Source organism: Trichomycterus rosablanca, chromosome 4 (genome assembly GCF_030014385.1).
Source record: "Trichomycterus rosablanca isolate fTriRos1 chromosome 4, fTriRos1.hap1, whole genome shotgun sequence".
Taxonomy (NCBI): Eukaryota; Metazoa; Chordata; class Actinopteri; order Siluriformes; family Trichomycteridae; genus Trichomycterus; species Trichomycterus rosablanca.
Window position 1 is genome coordinate 22,146,834 of NC_085991.1, and position 19,971 is coordinate 22,166,804.

Genomic DNA, 19,971 nt, shown 5'->3' on the forward strand with positions numbered 1-19,971 from the left:
TCGAAGCTGAGTGGCTATATGAGCAACGATTGGCCGGTTGCTCATGTGGGGGGTGGGACAAAGAACCGGATGTGGGTCTCTCTCTGTCAGAATGCGATTGCGTTCTCTGCCGGCTGATTGGAGGCGTTTACACAGAGATGGGAGAGGGTGCCCTTAGGGTGTGTCTCTCCGCATGCAACGCTAGGTGGCGCCAAACTCGTCAATGTGTGGGTGGCAAAGATGCATCTGGCTGCTGCTCGTGTTTCGGAGGGGATACGGGTTAGCTTCAATCACCTCCGTCAGGGCAGGGTTCGGCATAGACAGAGAGGAAGCACGATGCTAATTGAACAATTGGATGCGCTAAAAGGGGAGAAAAAGGGGTAAAAATTAAAAAAAAAAAGTAAAAAAAAATTAAAAAAAAAAAAAAAAAAAAATGAATATGAACAGGTGTGTTCTGCATTATTAAAATTTCTTTTTAGTTTATGATTTACTTTACAGTAGACCCTTGAGTTACGAACGATTTACCATGCAAACATTTTGGGTTACGAACGATCTTTTTCAACTTAATGTATGAACAAATTTCGGATTACGAACCGATATATATATACAGGGGTTGGACAATGAAACTGAAACACCTGTCATTTTAGTGTGGGAGGTTTCATGGCTAAATTGGACCAGTCTGGTGGCCAATCTTCATTAATTGCACATTGCACCAGTAAGAGCAGAGTGTGAAGGTTCAATTAGCAGGGTAAGAGCACAGTTTTGCTCAAAATATTGCAATGCACACAACATTATGGGTGACGTACCAGAGTTCAAAAGAGGACAAATTGTTGGTGCACGTCTTGCTGGCGCATCTGTGACCAAGACAGCAAGTCTTTGTGATGTATCAAGAGCCACGGTATCCAGGGTAATGTCAGCATACCACCAAGAAGGACAAACCACATCCAACAGGATTAACTGTGGACGCAAGAGGAAGCTGTCTGAAAGGGATGTTCGGGTGCTAACCCGGATTGTATCCAAAAAACATACAACCACGGCTGCCCAAATCACGGCAGAATTAAATGTGCACCTCAACTCTCCTGTTTCCACCAGAACTGTCCGTCGGGAGCTCCACAGGGTCAATATGCACGGCCGAGCTGCTATAGCCAAACCTTTGGTCACTCGTGCCAATGCCAAACGTCGGTTTCAATGGTGCAAGGAGCGCAAATCTTGGGCTGTGGACAATGTGAAACATGTATTGTTCTCTGATGAGTCCACCTTTACTGTTTTCCCCACATCCGGGAGAGTTACGGTGTGGAGAAGCCCCAAAGAAGCGTACCACCCAGACTGTTGCATGCCCAGAGTGAAGCATGGGGGTGGATCAGTGATCGTTTGGGCTGCCATATCATGGCATTCCCTTGGCCCAATACTTGTGCTAGATGGGCGCGTCACTGCCAAGGACTACCGAACCATTCTGGAGGACCATGTGCATCCAATGGTTCAAACATTGTATCCTGAAGGCGGTGCCGTGTATCAGGATGACAATGCACCAATACACACAGCAAGACTGGTGAAAGATTGGTTTGATGAACATGAAAGTGAAGTTGAACATCTCCCATGGCCTGCACAGTCACCAGATCTAAATATTATTGAGCCACTTTGGGGTGTTTTGGAGAAGCGAGTCAGGAAACGTTTTCCTCCACCAGCATCACGTAGTGACCTGGCCACTATCCTGCAAGAAGAATGGCTTAAAATCCCTCTGACCACTGTGCAGGACTTGTATATGTCATTTCCAAGACGAATTGACGCTGTATTGGCCGCAAAAGGAGGCCCTACACCATACTAATAAATTATTGTGGTCTAAAACCAGGTGTTTCAGTTTCATTGTCCAACCCTGTATGTATATATATATATATATATATATATATATATATATATATATATATATATATATATATATATATATATATATAAACAGTGAGCGACCATTCGGACAGTGGACGGTGTTTTTCCGGTGTTTACTTTATATTTTGTAAAATTCTATATTAAAATGTCCCCAGAGAAGGTGCAGAGAAAGCGCAGTTTGTTGTTGTTGTATAATTACTCCTGCCAGTAGCTGTCACTGTGTATCAGACAGAGGGGACAGTGAGTAAGAGAGAAGAAGGAAGTTATTCTTTCGTGAAATTACACCTACAAAATACAACGCTATTGAAATGAAGGAAATAATAGAGAAATATGAGAGTTATTGTTGTTTCTGGTAGATACAATGTATTATGGTGTATGGTACAGCACATGTACTGTACTGAAATGTTGATGTGTGTTTATGTACAGTACAACTGTGCAAATATACTTGTATTTATAACAAAAAAGAGCATTTAAGACATTAGAGAGGTTAGGTAAGGGGGTGGTTTGGGAGGTCTGGCACGAATTAATTGTATTTACATTATTTCTTATGGGAAAAATAGGTTTAACTAATGAATATTTTTACTTAAGAACAGCCCTTCGGAACCAATTAAATTCGTAAGTCAAGGGTCTACTGTATTTCAGTTTATTACCAGTTCATGTACCAGTCATTTCTAGAAATAATTGTATTTAGAAGATTTTGAGAGTAATGTACTGAATAAAACAAAAACATTTACTCGAACACCTAGAAAAGCAGAACTGACCAGTTTGCAATTGTCTCTAAAGTTTTGCCATAGCTATATAATAAGTTGTGCCTGTGTATATACATAATAAAAAAAAATACATTTTTATATGAATCACACCTTTTTCTTGTTTCCTTTGCTTCCTATAGTCTCTCCCTCGTTCTCTGGGAAAGTTAAAGAAGCTGACAAACCTAAATGTGGACCGTAACCGCCTAAGCAGTGTGCCTGCTGAGTTGGGTGGCTGTACCAGTCTCAATGTGCTCTCGCTCAGAGACAACCGTGTGGGAAAACTGCCTGCTGAGCTTGCCAATGCCACTGAGCTACATGTACTGGATGTGGCAGGCAACAGGTAAAAGCCGCAGATCTGAAAGTATTAACTTAAGAAGGGCTCTCTGTTACAATTACATTAATGTTTGTTTCATCAAAGAAATTTAACAGGATGAGTTCATGTTAGGAAATGAAGTAGCAAGATGCTATAGGTATAGTAAAATATGTTTTGTATTATCTCATGCCTGATAGAAATAAGATTGTTTAAATATCTTCTCTTAGACTGCCGAACCTGCCCTTCTCACTGGCCAATTTAAACCTGAAGGCCATGTGGCTGGCAGAGAACCAGTCCCAGCCCATGCTCAAGTTTCAGACTGAGGATGATGAGCGCACGGGTGAGAAGGTGCTCACCTGCTATCTGCTTCCCCAACAACCTACACCCAGCTTAGGTAAGACCTGCCTCCTTTTTTTGTTTGGGTACTACGGGTTACTATGGGGCACATGGAGCATAGTATGTACCTGGAAACCGTGGGTTCGAGGGAAATGAAAAAGCAGACAATACAGCAAAAGGCCTTAAACTCAGTCTCAGTCCATAAACAAATTTTAAAAACGCAATAAATAAATGGACAGTGGAATTGAATAAACAAAAAAACCCAATCAAACTATATTAGAAAATAGTTAAAAAATAACTGGAAAGCAGATGGGAGCAAAGTATATACACATGATGCAAGATTGGAGAAGATGAAATACATAATACGTTCCGCTCCACGTACAATAAAACAAAAATTATTACACAGCAGCGACCATACGACAAACCACCAGAAAAAGTGAGGGAAGAAACCTTAAAAGGAACAAGACTCCACAGAGACCTCCAACCTCCTTTGTGTGGCCTAAAATTGAATTCGAAAATAGAGTTCTCAAACATTTGTGAAAGAATGGGTCGCTCTCAGGAGCTCAGTGATTTCCAGGGTGGTACCGTGATAGGATGCCACCTGTGCAACAAGTCCAGTCGTGAAATTTCCTTGCTACTAAATATTTCAGTCAACTGTCAGTGGTATCATAACAAAGTGGAAGCGATTGGGAACGACAGCAACTCAGCCACGAAGTGGTAGGCCACGTAAAATGACAGAGCGGGGTCAGTGGACGCAGAGGTCACCAACTTTCTGCAGAGTCAATCGCTACAGACCTCCAAATTTCATGTGGCCTTCAGATTAGCTCAAGAACAGTGTGTAGAGAGCTTCATGGAATGGGTTTCCATGGCCGAGCAGCTGCATCCAAGCCTTACATCACCAAGCGCAATGTAAAGCGTTAGATGCAGCGGTGTAAAGCCATTTGCCACTGGACTCTAAAGCAGTGGAGACATGTTTTCTGGAGTAACGAATCACGCTTCTCCGTCTGGCAATCCAATGGATGAGTCTGGGTTTGGCGGTTGCCAGGAGAACGGTACTTGTCTGACTGCATTTTACCAAGTGTAAAGTTTGGTGGAGGGGAGATTATGGTGTGGTGGTGTGTTTCAGGAGTTGGGCTCGGCCCTTTAGTTCCAGTGAAAGGAACTCTTAACGCTTCTGCATACCAAGAGATTTTGGAAAATTTCATGCTCCCAACTTCGTGGGAACAGTTTGGGGATGGCCCTTTCCTGTTTCAACATGACTGCGCACCAGTGCACAAAGCAAGGTCCATAAAGACATGGATGAGCCATTTTGGTGTCCTGACCTCAACCCGATAGAACATCTTTGGGATGAATAAGAGCGAAGACTGCGAGCCAGGCCTTCTCGTCCAACGTCAGTGTCTGACCTCACAAATGCGCTTCTGGAAGAATGGTCAAAAATTCCCATAAACACACTCCTAAACCATGTGGAAAGCCTTCCCAGAAGAGTTGAAGCTGTTATAGCTGCAAAGGGTGGGCTGACATCATATTAAACCCTATGGATAAAGAATGGGATGTCACTCAAGTTCATATGCGTGTGAAGCCAGACAAGCGAATACTTTTGGCATGTGCATTTGTGAACTTAATTGTTTGTAGGTCCTTTGTGTGAAGTTGTTGCGTGCCAACTGTGTTGTTAAATTATAGTAGCAATTAACATGTTGATAATTTGAACTATTTTATGTGTCTTTCAGAGAACCTGCTGCAGAGCAGTGTGGATGAGAGTTGGCCCACAGACACAAATCTGAACAGAGTGTCAGTCATTCAGTTTCAGGAGGAGACCAAGCCTGAAGAGGAGGATGATGAGACTGCTGCAGAGAGGAGGGTGAGGCACGGCATTTGCATATGTTCTCGTGGTTTTGGGTTTGCCATTGATAATGTGTGTGCACAATGCAGCAGTTGCAGGCTGACTTTCCGTTTCGAATCTTCTTTTTCTTCCATTTTTTTCCTGAACTAGCAGGGCCTGCAGCGGCGAGCGACTCCTCACCCCAGTGAGCTGAAGGTGATGAAGAATGTGATAGAGGCCAGAAGAAATGAGGCTTATACAGCCAAGCCAGATGAAGATGCAGAGTCCCCAGACAGTGAGGTAGGTATCTGTTTATAAACATTTCAGTCTGTGTATTTACTACCCGGGTTGGCTAGTTAGGAATAAAAACAAGGCAATAGTGCACAGAAAGTGTGTTTACATGTACATTATAATCTGCTGGAAATCGAAAATGTATTTAAGCAATCTGAAGCTTGGAAACCTGGGATAAGAGCCATTGGAGTCATTCAGTTATTGAACTTCTCAGACAGGAAGCATGCCTGGGAGAAAAACGGGATGGAGTGTGGGTTAATTAATAAGTCTTCAACATATTTCCTTAGGGATCATAAATCCTTAGGGATAGTGATGAGACAGTGGTAACCTGTGATAGGACAGTGGTAGCCTAGTGGGAAGAGATTGTTGGTTCAGATCCAGTCTCTGCTATGCAGCCTCTGTTGGGCTTTGTTGAGCAAGGCACTTAACCCGGTCGGCTCCAGGGGTGTCATACAATGACTGACCCCAGCTCTGACCCCAGCTTTCAAACAATCTGGGATATGCATAAGAATTTCATTGTACTGTACATGTGTTTATGTATTTATAACAAATAAAGGCATTCTTTTTCATTCTTCCTTGTAATTTATTCACTTTAGTAATCTGATATAGAAAATCCTGCTCTGCATTATTCAGTCAATAATCTCTCAGTTTATTCAGTCCTGGACTACTTCTTTTTTTTTAATAAGAGAAAAGCCTAACTACTGTTAAAATTACATTAAATTACAGTAGTTTAAATTTTCTAAGCCAAAAACACGTGAATGCAGAGGACCTACTGTATAATCAGCTGGACAATTTAAATAGTGTAGTGTGCTTTATACAAAATATACTACATTTTTACATGAACAGAATGTTTATATGTATTTAATTTCATACACAAAATTATAATTATTATCATTTTTATTAACATTATTATTGTCATTATTATTATATAATGTTATAAGTACTGTCAACTTGATTCAGACTCCTGTCGATCATATGAATAGTGTTTCTTCAGAATATCTTGTACTGTTTGTGTCATCAGGCATCTTAATAACTCGTTCATGTTGCAGGGTGTTTACCTTAAACTTTTCCCAAGTGTAATTGGATGAGCATAAAAAATTGGGCTTAAATGTAGATTGCATTAAAAGTTATTTTCAATAGGTTAGATACTTGTCATGAGTCTGTCAGGATTTTGAATGAATATGATTTTTTTATTCACAGGAGAAACGGTCGAGCGGACTGTCCAATCAGAGCCACGAATCCCAGGCTTCCAACAGCACAGCCTCCGATAATTCTCCTAATGAGAAGCAGAGAGTAAATGGCATTGCAGAATCTACTAACCGACATGCTCAAGAGCCAGAAGATGAGGAGAATGATGACATGGAGGTGGAATATAATGAGGTAATGTGGAAGTACAAATTTATTTATATAGCCCTTTTTACAACAGATGTTGTCTCAAAGCAATTTATTGCATTTAGGACCAAAAAAAACCTTTAAAGATGTTTAAAGTGGCTTTAGTTCCTATTCATTATCATACATGCAAATACTTGGGGGGGGGGGAAGGCAAGCCCAGGTGTTAGGGACTGAGCATAAAGCTGTCTAAATTATTAAACTAAGAGGTTTAGGGAGTGTTTGTACTTTACATGTATTTATTAAAGTAATATAATAACCACATAAATACAAAGATGCAGTGGTTGGCAGTATATATTAGGTAACAGAAAATTCTCAACCAATGAAAATGTGGCAAAACTACAAAGACATCTTCATGTTCTGAGGACTGGATTATGTCCTAAAGTTATTGTTCCTTACCGTTTTTTACCTAATTACCTAATAATTTTAGATCTCTGAACATAACATCATATTACACCAAGGAAACTTAAGAAAGGAAAATAATTTTGGATTTTAACCAGCCTCATAGAAAAACAGTTTCACTCATCTTTAACCAGACCATCAAATAGTCACCTTGGTTATTATGCTAATACTCTGCTAAGAAAATTCTAGGAAAAAAGCAATTTAAAGATCATTGGACTCACGCTCAGGTGGCACAGTGGTAAAATACATTAGCTCACCACTGCTTAGATATGGCTGGGTGCCCACACCGAAATCATTGGCTGTCTGAGGGTGGGATGGCTGAAGGGATTCCTAATTGCTGCTGCAAGTGTAGCCTTTGCTGGCTGGTCAGTGGTGCCTGCACAAAGACGGGGAATAATGGAGATTAGTGCATGACTCTCTGTACATGATACAATTCTTTTTGTGAATCTGCCTCGTGCAGGTGAAAAGAACAGGTTGCTACTAAACGTGAGGTGCGTTAGAGCAGTCTTGAGCAGTAGATGATGTTCAGCTGGTTCATTGGATACGATAGATTGGGCGAAAAAGGGAAAAATGCTTGGACTTCACTGAACAATTGTAAAGGATATTTTCTCTAAACAAAGGAAACTTTCAACCAGCTCAGGGACTTACTTAAAAAAACTGATGTCAGCTAAGTCTAGTGTCATCTACATGTCTTTAGATTATTTTGGGATCCTTGATTTCCAGTGATGACTCACTATGAAAGAGATAAGGCAAAAATGAAATTTGGCAAAGCGTTGCCAGGATAAAACCACTGCCAACGAAAAAAACATAAGTGCTTATGATCTGAATCAACAGCATGTTCCTTTAATCTAATTATGTTCTCTGAACATATACTCGAAGTTTAAAACTTCTCAGGCTACAAGACTGATAGGGGCGGCACATGTCTATGTGGAGTTTGCATGTTCTCCCCGTGTCTGTGTGGGTTTTTCCAGGAGCTCCCACAGTCCGAAGACATGAAAGTGAGGTGAATTGGAGATACAAAATTGTCCATGATGATGTTTAATTAACATTAAACTTGTGAACTGATGCATCTTGTGTAATGAGTAATTACAGTTTCTGTCATGAATGTAACCAAACATGATGTTAAAATCCTAATAAATAAACAAGGCTGATGGTGATGGAAGTGTTTTAATGTAAGAAAGCCACTATTAAGGAAGGAATGTATTACAAAGACACTAAATGAAAGTTTATTTTGGCTTAGTCAAATAAGTTCCCAATAAGTGCTGTGGCTAGAACAGAAACTAGCATTTCATGTCACATTTAATGCAGTTCTGCAAAGAAGAGTGGCCTAAAATTTGTTTCTTCACTCACATGAAAATCTTCTAAATCAACATCAAAATCTTCGAATTCTGCAGTTATACGATTGACAGTTGTACAATCAGTTAAGCAGTTCCATTTCTCACAAGGGTGATATGGGTGTTTGATGACTTTGTTTCCCAAAATCATTAATAAGAAAACCGTTAAAGGTCAGATGTGTAATGGTATAATGAATGTATCACTGTTCCTTTAACGGTTGCTAATTATTCATCTCTTATTGACATTTGCATGCATACTTATCCCTCTCCATCACGCTCTTGTAGCCCTTTGTGCACTTTGCTGAGGAGCCAATCATCCGCGGAGGCGATGAGGATGACGATGATGAAAACGATGGGGAAGACGAGGATGCTCCTGAGCGGAACGAGTCTTTTCCCTCAGAGAAACAGCGCCTCATCCGCAAAGACACGCCACACTACAAGAAGCACTTCAAGATCACCAAGCTCCCCAAACCCGAGACGGTGGCTGCCTTACTGGAGGATTTTCGCGCCGATCCACCCCCTCCAGCCCCTCGCATGTCTGTGGAAGAGAGTGAGGCTGACGAGGAGGAAGAGGGAGTATCAGTTAAAAGCCCTTTTTTACAGAGACTGGAGGCAGCTGAGCTGGAGGACAGTCGGCTGACTCAGGCAAACTCCTCGTTACAACCGGTAAAGGTAAGACTAAACTGAAGTGGTTGCCTGGCTGGCTGGTTGTGCAACTTGGTCTTGACAATAACAGGCTTTAATAGGTAAATGTTTAGCTAAAGTGTGCTGATGTTTTAGGTTGGCATTAATATTGGTTGATATTGGTTGAATGCTTTCTTAACCGCATAGACAATCCCAACAGTTAGTTTGGCACAGCTTTTCTTACAAACATTTCTAGTATGGCGGCGAAATTGGAGCAGCAAGCGAGTTATTTTAAAATGTAAATAATTCTTATTCATTTTAAATTTTATATCAAGGTACGTGTGTATTTTCTGTGCAATTTTGGGTTTGTCAGTGACAATTTAACCGTTTTCGGTTTACAAAGGGAGATGTTAGCTGGATTGCTAGTAGGTTGTGCCACCTCAGCCCATTGGTTTTAATTGCCTGTGGCTTTAGTTAGTAAGCTAAAACTGAGGAGGTGGGCAGGGGCGATATTGAAATGGTCTAAATCTTCTAAAGTCAGAATTCTTTCTTCTTAGGCAGCTGTCTAGGTAGGCAGTGGGCAGCAAGGCAGCTCACTAGGTTTTGAGACAGACACTATTTATTAGTAAAATTATTACCTAAAATGTTTGGCATTTTTATTCATTTTGACATACTAATACAGTGTATCACAAAAGTGAGTACACCCCTTACATTTCTGCAAATATTTCATTATATCTTTTCATGGGACAACACTATAGACATGAAACTTGGATATAACTTAGAGTAGTCAGTGTACAGCTTGTATAGCAGTGTAGATTTACTGTCTTCTGAAAATAACTCAACACACAGCCATTAATGTCTAAATAGCTGGCAACATAAGTGAGTACACCCCACAGTGAACATGTCCAAATTGTGCCCAAATGTGTCGTTGTCCCTCCCTGGTGTCATGTGTCAAGGTCCCAGGTGTAAATGGGGAGCAGGGCTGTTAAATTTGGTGTTTTGGGTACAATTCTCTCATACTGGCCACTGGATATTCAACATGGCACCTCATGGCAAAGAACTCTCTGAGGATGTGAGAAATAGAATTGTTGCTCTCCACAAAGATGGCCTGGGCTATAAGAAGATTGCTAACACCCTGAAACTGAGCTACAGCATGGTGGCCAAGGTCATACAGCGGTTTTCCAGGACAGGTACAGGAACAGGAACAGGCTTCGCCAGGGTCGACCAAAGAAGTTGAGTCCACGTGTTCGGCGTCATATCCAGAGGTTGGCTTTAAAAAATAGACACATGAGTGCTGCCAGCATTGCTGCAGAGGTTGAAGACGTGGGAGGTCAGCCTGTCAGTGCTCAGACCATACGCCGCACACTGCATCAACTCGGTCTGCATGGTCGTCATCCCAGAAGGAAGCTGACGCACAAGAAAGCCCGCAAACAGTTTGCTGAAGACAAGCAGTCCAAGAACATGGATTACTGGAATGCCCTGTGGTCTGACGAGACCAAGATAAACTTGTTTGGCTCAGATGGTGTCCAGCATGTGTGGCGGCGCCCTGGTGAGAAGTACCAAGACAACTGTATCTTGCCTACAGTCAAGCATGGTGGTGGTAGCATCATGGTCTTGGGCTGCATGAGTGTTGCTGGCACTGGGGAGCTGCAGTTCATTGAGGGAAACATGAATTCCAACATGTACTGTGACATTCTGAAACAGAGCATGATCCCCTCCCTTCGAAAACTGGGCCTCATGGCAGTTTTCCAACAGGATAACGACCCCAAACACAACCTCCAAGATGACAACTGCCTTGCTGAGGAAGCTGAAGGTAAAGGTGATGGACTAAACCCAATTGAGCACCTGTGGCACATCCTCAAGTGGAAGGTGGAGGAGTTCAAGGTGTCTAACATCCACCAGCTCCGTGATGTCATCATGGAGGAGTGGAAGAGGATTCCAGTAGCAACCTGTGCAGCTCTGGTGAATTCCATGCCCAGGAGGGTTAAGGCAGTGCTGGATAATAATGGTGGTCACACAAAATATTGACACTTTGGGCACAATTTGGACATGTTCACTGTGGGGTGTACTCACTTATGTTGCCAGCTATTTAGACATTAATGGCTGTGTGTTGAGTTATTTTCAGAAGACAGTAAATCTACACTGCTATACAAGTTGTACACTGACTACTCTAAGTTATATCCAAGTTTTATTTCTATAGTGTTGTCCCATGAAAAGATATAATAAAATATTTGCAGAAATGTGAGGGGTGTACTCACTTTTGTGATACACTGTATATGAACCAATATTATCATTATTGTAATTTATATATTTAGATCTCTAATCTGTCTATCTTAGTCAGAATATTCCCATATTAGCTGGGCCGTAGTAGCACCATAATCATTAATGTACCACCAGTCAATAAAATACACTGTTAAATCATTAAATGGTACTAATTAACACTTTTATATAGATAAATTAATGCTTGGCGAAAGGAAGTTCTTTTTATGTTTGAAAAACAGACACGGACGTCGAATAATGAAAACCATTTCCCTTTGCCCTATTCCCTTTTAGTTTTACACATGCTCTCCAACCTCTTCAGCTCCTTGCTGCGCTCTTTTTGAGCACTGCCTCTGCCACCCCATGTTCTGCTGCTCCTCATCATTGCCATCTCTTTTTTGCTTCCCAGGAAATTACTCTGCTTTTTCACAAGTGTTATGTGTGACAGTGAAAGGGTGAAAGGCAGTTCATTTCATCAACGTTTGCTGATCCTTGATAACATTTCATCTCAAATCACATTTGAATTAAACCATGAGGCTTAACTGAGTTATTCTCCCACCCAAGGGCTATATGAAACTCTTCCTGGATCCCTAATCTCATTTGTTTAGAATTGCTTTTAGTACCCAACATGCTGGTCTTGGTGTAAATTAGGCATGGGATAAACATAAAACACTGTGAGAAGGACAAGTTTAGCTATTACAGAATTAGGATTTTACAGAGAGTCAGTAGCAGAAATGCAGTCTGCTTAACAGCTTATAATAACCCCACGTGATGTGAAATATCTAGAACATTTAATTTGCAGTCTGACTCTACTGCTTTAGAGTTTGGGATTTTAATGCTCAATAGTGCCATAGTTTATTATTTGAAGAATACCTAAGCATTAAAGAAGTTCTTTTTGGGTTATAAATGCAGCATGCTCTCTGGACGCATCTGTAAACAGATCATTCACACTGATGGTGGGTGAGGGTGACCTACAGTTCTGTATTCTGAACCACTTGTGTATGTGTCAGCGAGGGAGAGATGGCTCCACTCCCAATTCTACCAGCCATCAGCTGCTGGAAATTGATTTAAATTTTAATGAATGAAAGGATTTTTTGCTCAAAAATTAGGGGAACACTTAGTCATCACAGAAAAATACCTATTGTGAATCAGTTTCACCTGGTTTGGTGCAAATGAAAGTGACAACAGGTGCACTGAGGAAGCAACATCAAGACAACCCTTAAAAAGAGAATGGTTTTGTTGGTGGTGGCCAGCAAATAACAGTTATTCTCTTCTTATCTGTCCTAAATGTTCTGTAGTTTTGCATTTTGCCGGTGTCATTGTCACTACTGGTAACATGAGGTGGTACCTGCAGCCCACAGGTTGCAAGTCCAGTTTTTTCAGGATGCCCATTCATATGTGCCATCGCAAAAAGGTTTGCTGTGTCTTCCAGCACAGTTTTAAGAGCATGGAGCAAAGCTGGACAAAGCTGTAGAAAGGCATCAACCCAGCAGCAGGACTGGTATTTGCTCCAGTGATGGTCTGGGGAGGCATATCCTTGGAGGGTTGCACAGACTTCAATGTGATAGCCAACGGTACCCTGACTGCTGTTAGGTACTGGGATGAAATTCTTAGAGCTTCTACAGAGTTCCTTGTGGTGCAGGACAATGCCCTTATGTCTAGTTGTGAATTTCTGGTACGTTAATTATCAGTGTATCTCATGCCACTTAGAAGCACCACAGACTATCCAGGAGCAAACTGATGCCCTGATCCAGGTCTTGGAGGAGACCCTCCTAGGACACCGTCATCTAATCAGGAGCATGCCCTAGACCTGGTTGGGAGTGCATATAGGCACGTAGGAGTCATACACACCACTGAGTCACATAATAAGTTTTGCAAATTGTGATTTTAATTCTTTACACTGATTTTCGGTGTGATTTTGAATCCAAGTCTACTGGGTTGATGATTTTGGTTTCCATTGAGCATTGTTACATCTTTTTCTTCTCAAGAAATTTATATCACCAAAGATGATCAAATTAAATCATCAGAATCTGATGTGTGATTTAAGTGTTCCCTTAATTTTTTGAGCAATGTGTATATAGAGCAATGCTTTTATAAATAATGCTATTATATAATCTTAAGGAGAGTTAAAATCAGTCTTAACGAGTTTGAAGCATAGAGAAGACGCATTAAATAGGAAAAAGCAATAAGAAACCAGTTTTTGGTGAATATCACACACATAAAACTGAAGGCATTCCTAAACCAAATGGGATAAGGGACCCAGGAAATGAATGTGTCTGTGCGTATGTGTTTGGGTGATCTTTGTGGTTTGTGTGGTGGCAGTAAGAAAAAGATTGTCTGGGAATGTTAATTTTACTGGTTTGTGGGGCCACTGTTGTGTTAATTCATCAGTTCTATGTGTACATGTGTCTTTATGTGTTAAATAAATCTAAGCCCCATTTAAGAAAGGCGGAGGGGGTGACTGAGCACACAGGCAGTGTGCAGTATTACCTGCATTACGGACTTAACATCTGTTGTACAGATAAAAACATCATTAATATATAGTCTTATGTAAATCTGATTGCAAGATTAGCAGTCTGGTCTAAAACCTGTGACTGCAATTACCAAATATATACACAATACACCAAATTCCTGCCACAATATTTGGGTTCTAATACGTACTGGCCAACTAGTATATTTATTACAAGGGGGGCACGGTGGCTAAGTGGGTAGCACTGTCGCTTCACAGCAAGATGGTCCTGGGTTTGATCCCCAGGTGGGGCGGTCCGGGTGCTTTCTGTGTGGAGTTTGCATGTTCTCCTTGTGTCTGCGTGGGTTTATTCTGGGAGCTCCGGTTTCCTCCCACAGTCCAAAGACATGCAAGTGAGGTGAATTGGAGACACTAAACTGTCCATAACTGTGTTCGATATAACCTTGTGAACTGATGAACCTTGTGTAATGAGTAACTCACGTTACATGACGTTAAAATCCTAATAAACAAACAAACATATTTATTACAACAGACTGTCATTACAGTCATGTTTAGCTTTTGTTTAACAGCAGTATTGCGAAATCCTAAACAGCTTAAAATGAGCAATATTTCAAACTCCTCACAGACTGTGACTGGAGGTGAGGGTCAAAGAACAGAAAATACTTCCAATAAGCGAGATTTTCTCAACAAATTAAGGATACATTTCTGTGATGATTAACATCCAGTGGAGTTTGGATGTATTGTTTGCATTAACATGAAATACATGTATTAATTTGGCTATTAAATGCACTAACAGTCAATATAATATAATGCACAATCTGCTTTTTATTTCTGTTTAATTATGATTAATTGATTTTCTTAATGGGGCTTAATGTTCTTATCATGGGGTATTCTGTGTGTGTGGGTGTAGGTGTGTTTGGGGGCTATCAAATTCAAGCGTGCTGTTCTGGAGTGTGAATGTCTGTCTGGGTGAAATTAAATTTTTCCATTTATCTTAATTGGGGGTATTGTCCTGGATGGAGCGAGCCCAGATGATTTTTAGTTTTCATTTTTATTTTGGCCTCACTAATCCGCATGCCCTCTTGCTGGTTCCTGTCCTAACAGGGGGTGTCATTTGATCAAGTCAATAATCTGCTGATTGAGCCTGCTCGAATTGAGGAGGAAGAGGTCTGTACCTACTCTTTCCATCCAGCTCTGTCGTTCTCCCTCTCTTGTTTGCTTTCTCATTTACTCACCAATCACCTCAGTTAGACAGTGGAGGAGACATCCCACTGAAAAATTTTAATAATCAAAAGCCAATGGCTAAGAACTGCTCACCATCACTTAACTCATAACCCGCTAGTGTGGTGGAACCCTGTTTGAGATGTAAGTATTTAAGTTATGAACATAGTTGTGTATGTGCTCTGGTCTAATGTGCCAAGCCCACCACTGCTGAGATTCGAGTTTGAACCTTTGCTGTGCTGTCAGCCAGCCAGCCAGCCAGGTGCCTGCACAAACAAAATTGGTTGTGTGTATGTAGGGGGGAGGGAAAGGGTCTAGCAGGGGTTTCTCATTGCTGCTGCACAGGGTGCGGCTGATCATGGAAATAATACGTGATGCTGCACCCTGTGAGACCTCAGGCAGGAGAACATAAGTGTTGGTTGCAATGGGGGATGCTTGACCGTCTGTGGCTCTCTCTGATTGGTGGTTGGGGGCTGCAACATTGGGAGAAAGACTAAAACAAAAGAATTAAATGCGTATTTGGAAAATGGTGGCGACCACTTTAAATTCTCAAAAGCAATGTTTAACTTTAAGTATTGGCACGTATCCTTAAATGCCCGTTTGTTTCAAACTAGGGTTCCATGATGGCTGGCTTATTCATTTCTTTTCTCACCTCTGTGCGTCTGTCTCTTCACCTTTTTCTATCTGCCCGGCTCTGTGGCCCAGGAGCAAGTAGTAACAAAGGACTGAAATATTAAGTTTTATCGTAGTACCACTGTACAGGTGGAAACGTTTGACTGAGGCACTATCCCCATCAAAGGGAACATGTAGTTCTCAGTGATAACCCCTTTCTTGCTTAAGTCATTAGCACTATGCTGCAAGAGTATTTAATGAAGTCTGCTTCTGTCGGTGAGTACATTGACAGGGTTTCACAGTTCTAACTATTCTAGTCATAGCCTAAAATTGACTACATTTTAATTTGGTATTCATCTGGATATTTGATAAATCTCATTATGTTGTTAAATGTTAAATGGACATGCACCAAAAATTAAAAGAAGTAGAACAGGTATGTCAAGGTTCTTGTACAAGCGACTTCAGTCAAAATGATTATTTACAGAATATAAAATGATAAACAGAAAATAAAAGTTCTCAAATAAACTGGGTACAAAAAGCATTATACAACTACCTGTATATTGTTAATTAAATTTACTTTAAAATTAATTAAAATTAAAATGTAATTAAAATGTATTATAAGAAGATAAAATTATTTTGAATTAAATCCTTTTAAGTCTTTCTTTAAGTTTTCATATGATATGCTAATTAGATGGATGATAAAGACAAGGAGGGGAAGAAAGAAAACTAGCTAAAATGTATGATTATCGAGAGAGGGGGGGGCAAGCTACAAAAATGCTTATGCTATGAAAAACAAGTATTGCCTGTAGCGAGTTTCCCTGGAGTTGTCACACTAACAATTCCTTGGTCACACTGTCTAAATAATTTGAAAGCATTTGTGAAATTATTTAAGGAAAAAATCCTTCACTGGCCCAGAGCAACATTTTACCTTATTTCAATTCTTGTATTGTTCTTTTTATACATGTAGCTCATCTTTAGTCTTGTCGACGTTCACTGTGCACTGTGCATGGCTTGCTTACATAGAATTGCCTGCATCCAATCAATCTCCTAGCAAATGTAGCAAATTTCTCATTTTATTTCATGTCCTAGGTGTACACATGTAGTGTAGGCAAATAGTGAATGGAATTTCTTTAAGCATTTACTAATGAATTTACCTTAAGCTGTTTTACGATGGTTGTTTGTTTATTTCCGTTTGCTTTGCCCATATGGATCGATGTACATTTGGATACACTACATCCTGTTCCTACATTCTTGGCTTCCTTTCTTTAATTATTGATGGACAGTACAGTAAACCTTAATGCCAGCCATATGTAAGGTTTTCTGACAGCTTATTCTCTCTTCTGCTACAGCAGCTATAGTTAAATGCATCCAATTTTTTTTACGTTGCTGACCTTCACAAAATTGTTTAATATACTGCACCCACTGAAGACAACTGGGTAATCATACAGTTTACTAGAACCTTATTTTTTGGGGATATTAATTTAGTGTTTTATAGGGTTAAAAGTTGAGTTGTACATTTAAGTCAGCTGCATGCCGTTTCTCTCGATAGACAAATGGCACGCTTTTGAGTACTGATACTGTACAAACCTTAGTAGGTTTAACAGTAAACTCTACTTTAACAGTAAATATCTTGTTTATTAGGAGAGATTAATCAATTTAAAAGGCTGATGAAACGTGCTTTAATATATTATAGGATAATAGGTAATAATATAGTATATATATTATTATAGGATAATAATCTAATATTATGTCCATTAGCAGTGTAACTTACCAACCTCAATTAAACCAGGCTTTTTAACTAATTAGGAATGTAAATGTTGTCAGATTCTTTTAATGATTAACCGAACGTAATATTCAGTGGTCAACAAGACTCACATGTAAAACATCTTAACAAAGCAAGCATGGCAGCAATTTACACGTAACATAAACATAATTACCTGAACTATTGTTACTGTTTACTGTTAGAAGACACACCTTAGCAAACATGCCAACCATGGATTAAAGGTGCAGCCGTTCCCTTAAAGTTTTTTCTGACATTAGTGTGATTAATATAAGATGATCAGCTGGAGGATGATGCTAAATATTCAAATTTTTTTTGTAGAAAGATGACTTCATTACAGGCAGGCAGACTCCATACTAATGAAACAATCATTGGTTATGGTTATATTCATTTGGAATAAATGATTTATTGGTAATGTAATAAATTGTATAATAGCTCGTAAATCATATAAATGCATACTTTTACTGTTCTGGTTGCAACTGCAGCATGCTCTACTGAGAGGGGTACATCTGTAAACAATTCAATAAAACACCTGTCACATAAACAAAGAGAGAACATTAGGTCTCAAATCAGTGCTGCTTCTACATTTACATTTTCGACATTTAGCAGACGCTTTTATCCAAAGCGACTTACAGTACTGTGACAGTATATTGTCTAAGCAATTGAGGGTTAGGGGCCTTGCTCAAGGGCCCAACAATGGCAACCTGGGTGTGGTGGGGCTTGAACCACAGACCTTTTGATTACTAGTCCAGTACCTTAAACACTAGGCTTCAGCTGCCCAACATACAGAAGTTGAAGACCCTGCTGGTAATGTCATTCAAATCTTGACTGATGTTATCAGAGGTCAGAGCTGTTTTAACAGTGCAGTAGGTGGGTGGTCCTAATGTTTTGGCTCATCAGTGTATATTTGTCACTATTTTGTTTCATTTCACATATATCTCTATCACTTTATCCTCATCAGGGTTGTGGTGGGCACTGTTTCCCTGGAAATACACCCCGGACAGGACGCCAATCCAACGTCCCCAACTCCTCAGACAGGACCAATCATGTCTGTGTGTGTAGGCACCCAGCCGGTTAAAATCACTTGCTCAGATTCAAACACAGATCTCAGGGATGGTGGGCTAACATAATAGACCCATGTGCCATCCAAGCATAATAATATGCACAGGCTAATGGTTCCCCCCTCCTATGCAACAGACAGAGAGAGAAGGGAGATTTAAACTCTTGGCGCTGCTTGTAAATGTTTAAAGTCTGTAGCTCGGCTTTCAATTCAAATCAACCTCCAGCTGTTGATAATGAATTTAATGTTTTTTTTTTTTAACTGAGAGCAATAATTAAACAGTTACTGTTTTTTGCTTATTGGTTAATCAGTTATAACCAACACATTGTGACTCAGTGGTCAGTCAGCAGGGATTATAAACTAATAAAACAAATTAGATTTTATGGTAAAAATTTCTGAATCTTTAGTAAAAGAAAAAAAAAAAACGTACTAAGCTACTATCAGAAGAATGACCCTAAATGTTAGTTCATTAACATAAACATGCAGTGTGCAGGCTTTACAAAATGTAAAAAAAAAAAATAATAATAATTTTATTTACTGTTAACAGTGACTTCTCAAGGATGAAGACTGTTTGTGCATAAGATCATTCTTTGGCTAATTTAATTTTAGTCTTAAATCAGCATTATCCCTGAATTTTATGGTAACTAGTATCTGGTTTTTAAAATGTTTAAAATTATTTTTAGTGAGTTTACTTTTTTCATTACCCTTGTTGTCTTACATAAATTATAAAAAAAAAAAAAACTGAACTCTTGTGTGTTTAGTTAAAAATAATTACCCAATTAATCAACAAAACTGTTTTCCCCTTTGTTTTTTTTAAATACTGGCCTCAAGAATAATGAAAGGAAACCATGTGAATGTTTGGATTGGATTGTCTAACCAATCTTCTGTTCACCTTGCCCTGAGATGTATCTCTGTTTAGAATAAAAAGCATGGCATGAAAAATACATTACAGTTCCCAAACAGCATACAATTAGTGAAGCACAATTTAGTAAATGAATGGTTGGGAGGAAGAACTGTGTTACCACTTTTTCCATTTTCGTCAAGATGGGAGAAAAGATTGTGGCTTTGTTGAGTGCCTGATTTGTGTGATTTACCCTTAGCTGGTTCTGACTATCCTGAGACAGACTGGTGGATTAGGAATCAGTATAGCAGGAGGGAAAGGATCCACTCCTTACAAGGGAGATGATGAGGTACATTTTTATGTCATGAGCTACTAATAGATATTTTTATTAATTGCAGATTCCTTGAATAATAGGGTTCTGTGTCTTTTTGTAGGGTATATTTATCTCCAGAGTGTCAGAAGATGGCCCAGCTGCACGAGCTGGGGTCAAAGTGGGAGACAAACTACTTGAGGTAAAACTGAATCATAATCAGTAACATAGTACTGTAGTATGTGCATCTTATAATGCATATTTATCGTTGTTGATAGTGATCTGTTTCTGTATTATC

At 39.8% G+C, this 19,971-nt stretch overlaps 1 protein-coding gene across 19 annotated transcripts in view; it reads left to right on the top strand.

The window, feature by feature from the left end:
* Positions 1–19,971, top strand: part of scrib (scribble planar cell polarity protein) — a 120,351-nt gene that overhangs the window by 59,629 nt on the left and 40,751 nt on the right. For 14 of the 19 annotated variants that reach the window (XM_062993964.1, XM_062993970.1, XM_062993974.1 and 11 more), the window contains exons 10-18: positions 2,753–2,952; positions 3,153–3,319; positions 4,989–5,119; positions 5,252–5,380; positions 6,572–6,751; positions 8,782–9,168; positions 14,954–15,016; positions 19,623–19,712; positions 19,798–19,875. In XM_062993964.1, coding sequence (XP_062850034.1) covers positions 2,753–2,952; positions 3,153–3,319; positions 4,989–5,119; positions 5,252–5,380; positions 6,572–6,751; positions 8,782–9,168; positions 14,954–15,016; positions 19,623–19,712; positions 19,798–19,875 — 1,425 coding nt within the window. The remainder of the gene's footprint in view (positions 1–2,752; positions 2,953–3,152; positions 3,320–4,988; positions 5,120–5,251; positions 5,381–6,571; positions 6,752–8,781; positions 9,169–14,953; positions 15,017–19,622; positions 19,713–19,797; positions 19,876–19,971) is intronic. The other 5 variants (XM_062993965.1, XM_062993983.1, XM_062993980.1 and 2 more) reach the window with 2 other exon arrangements.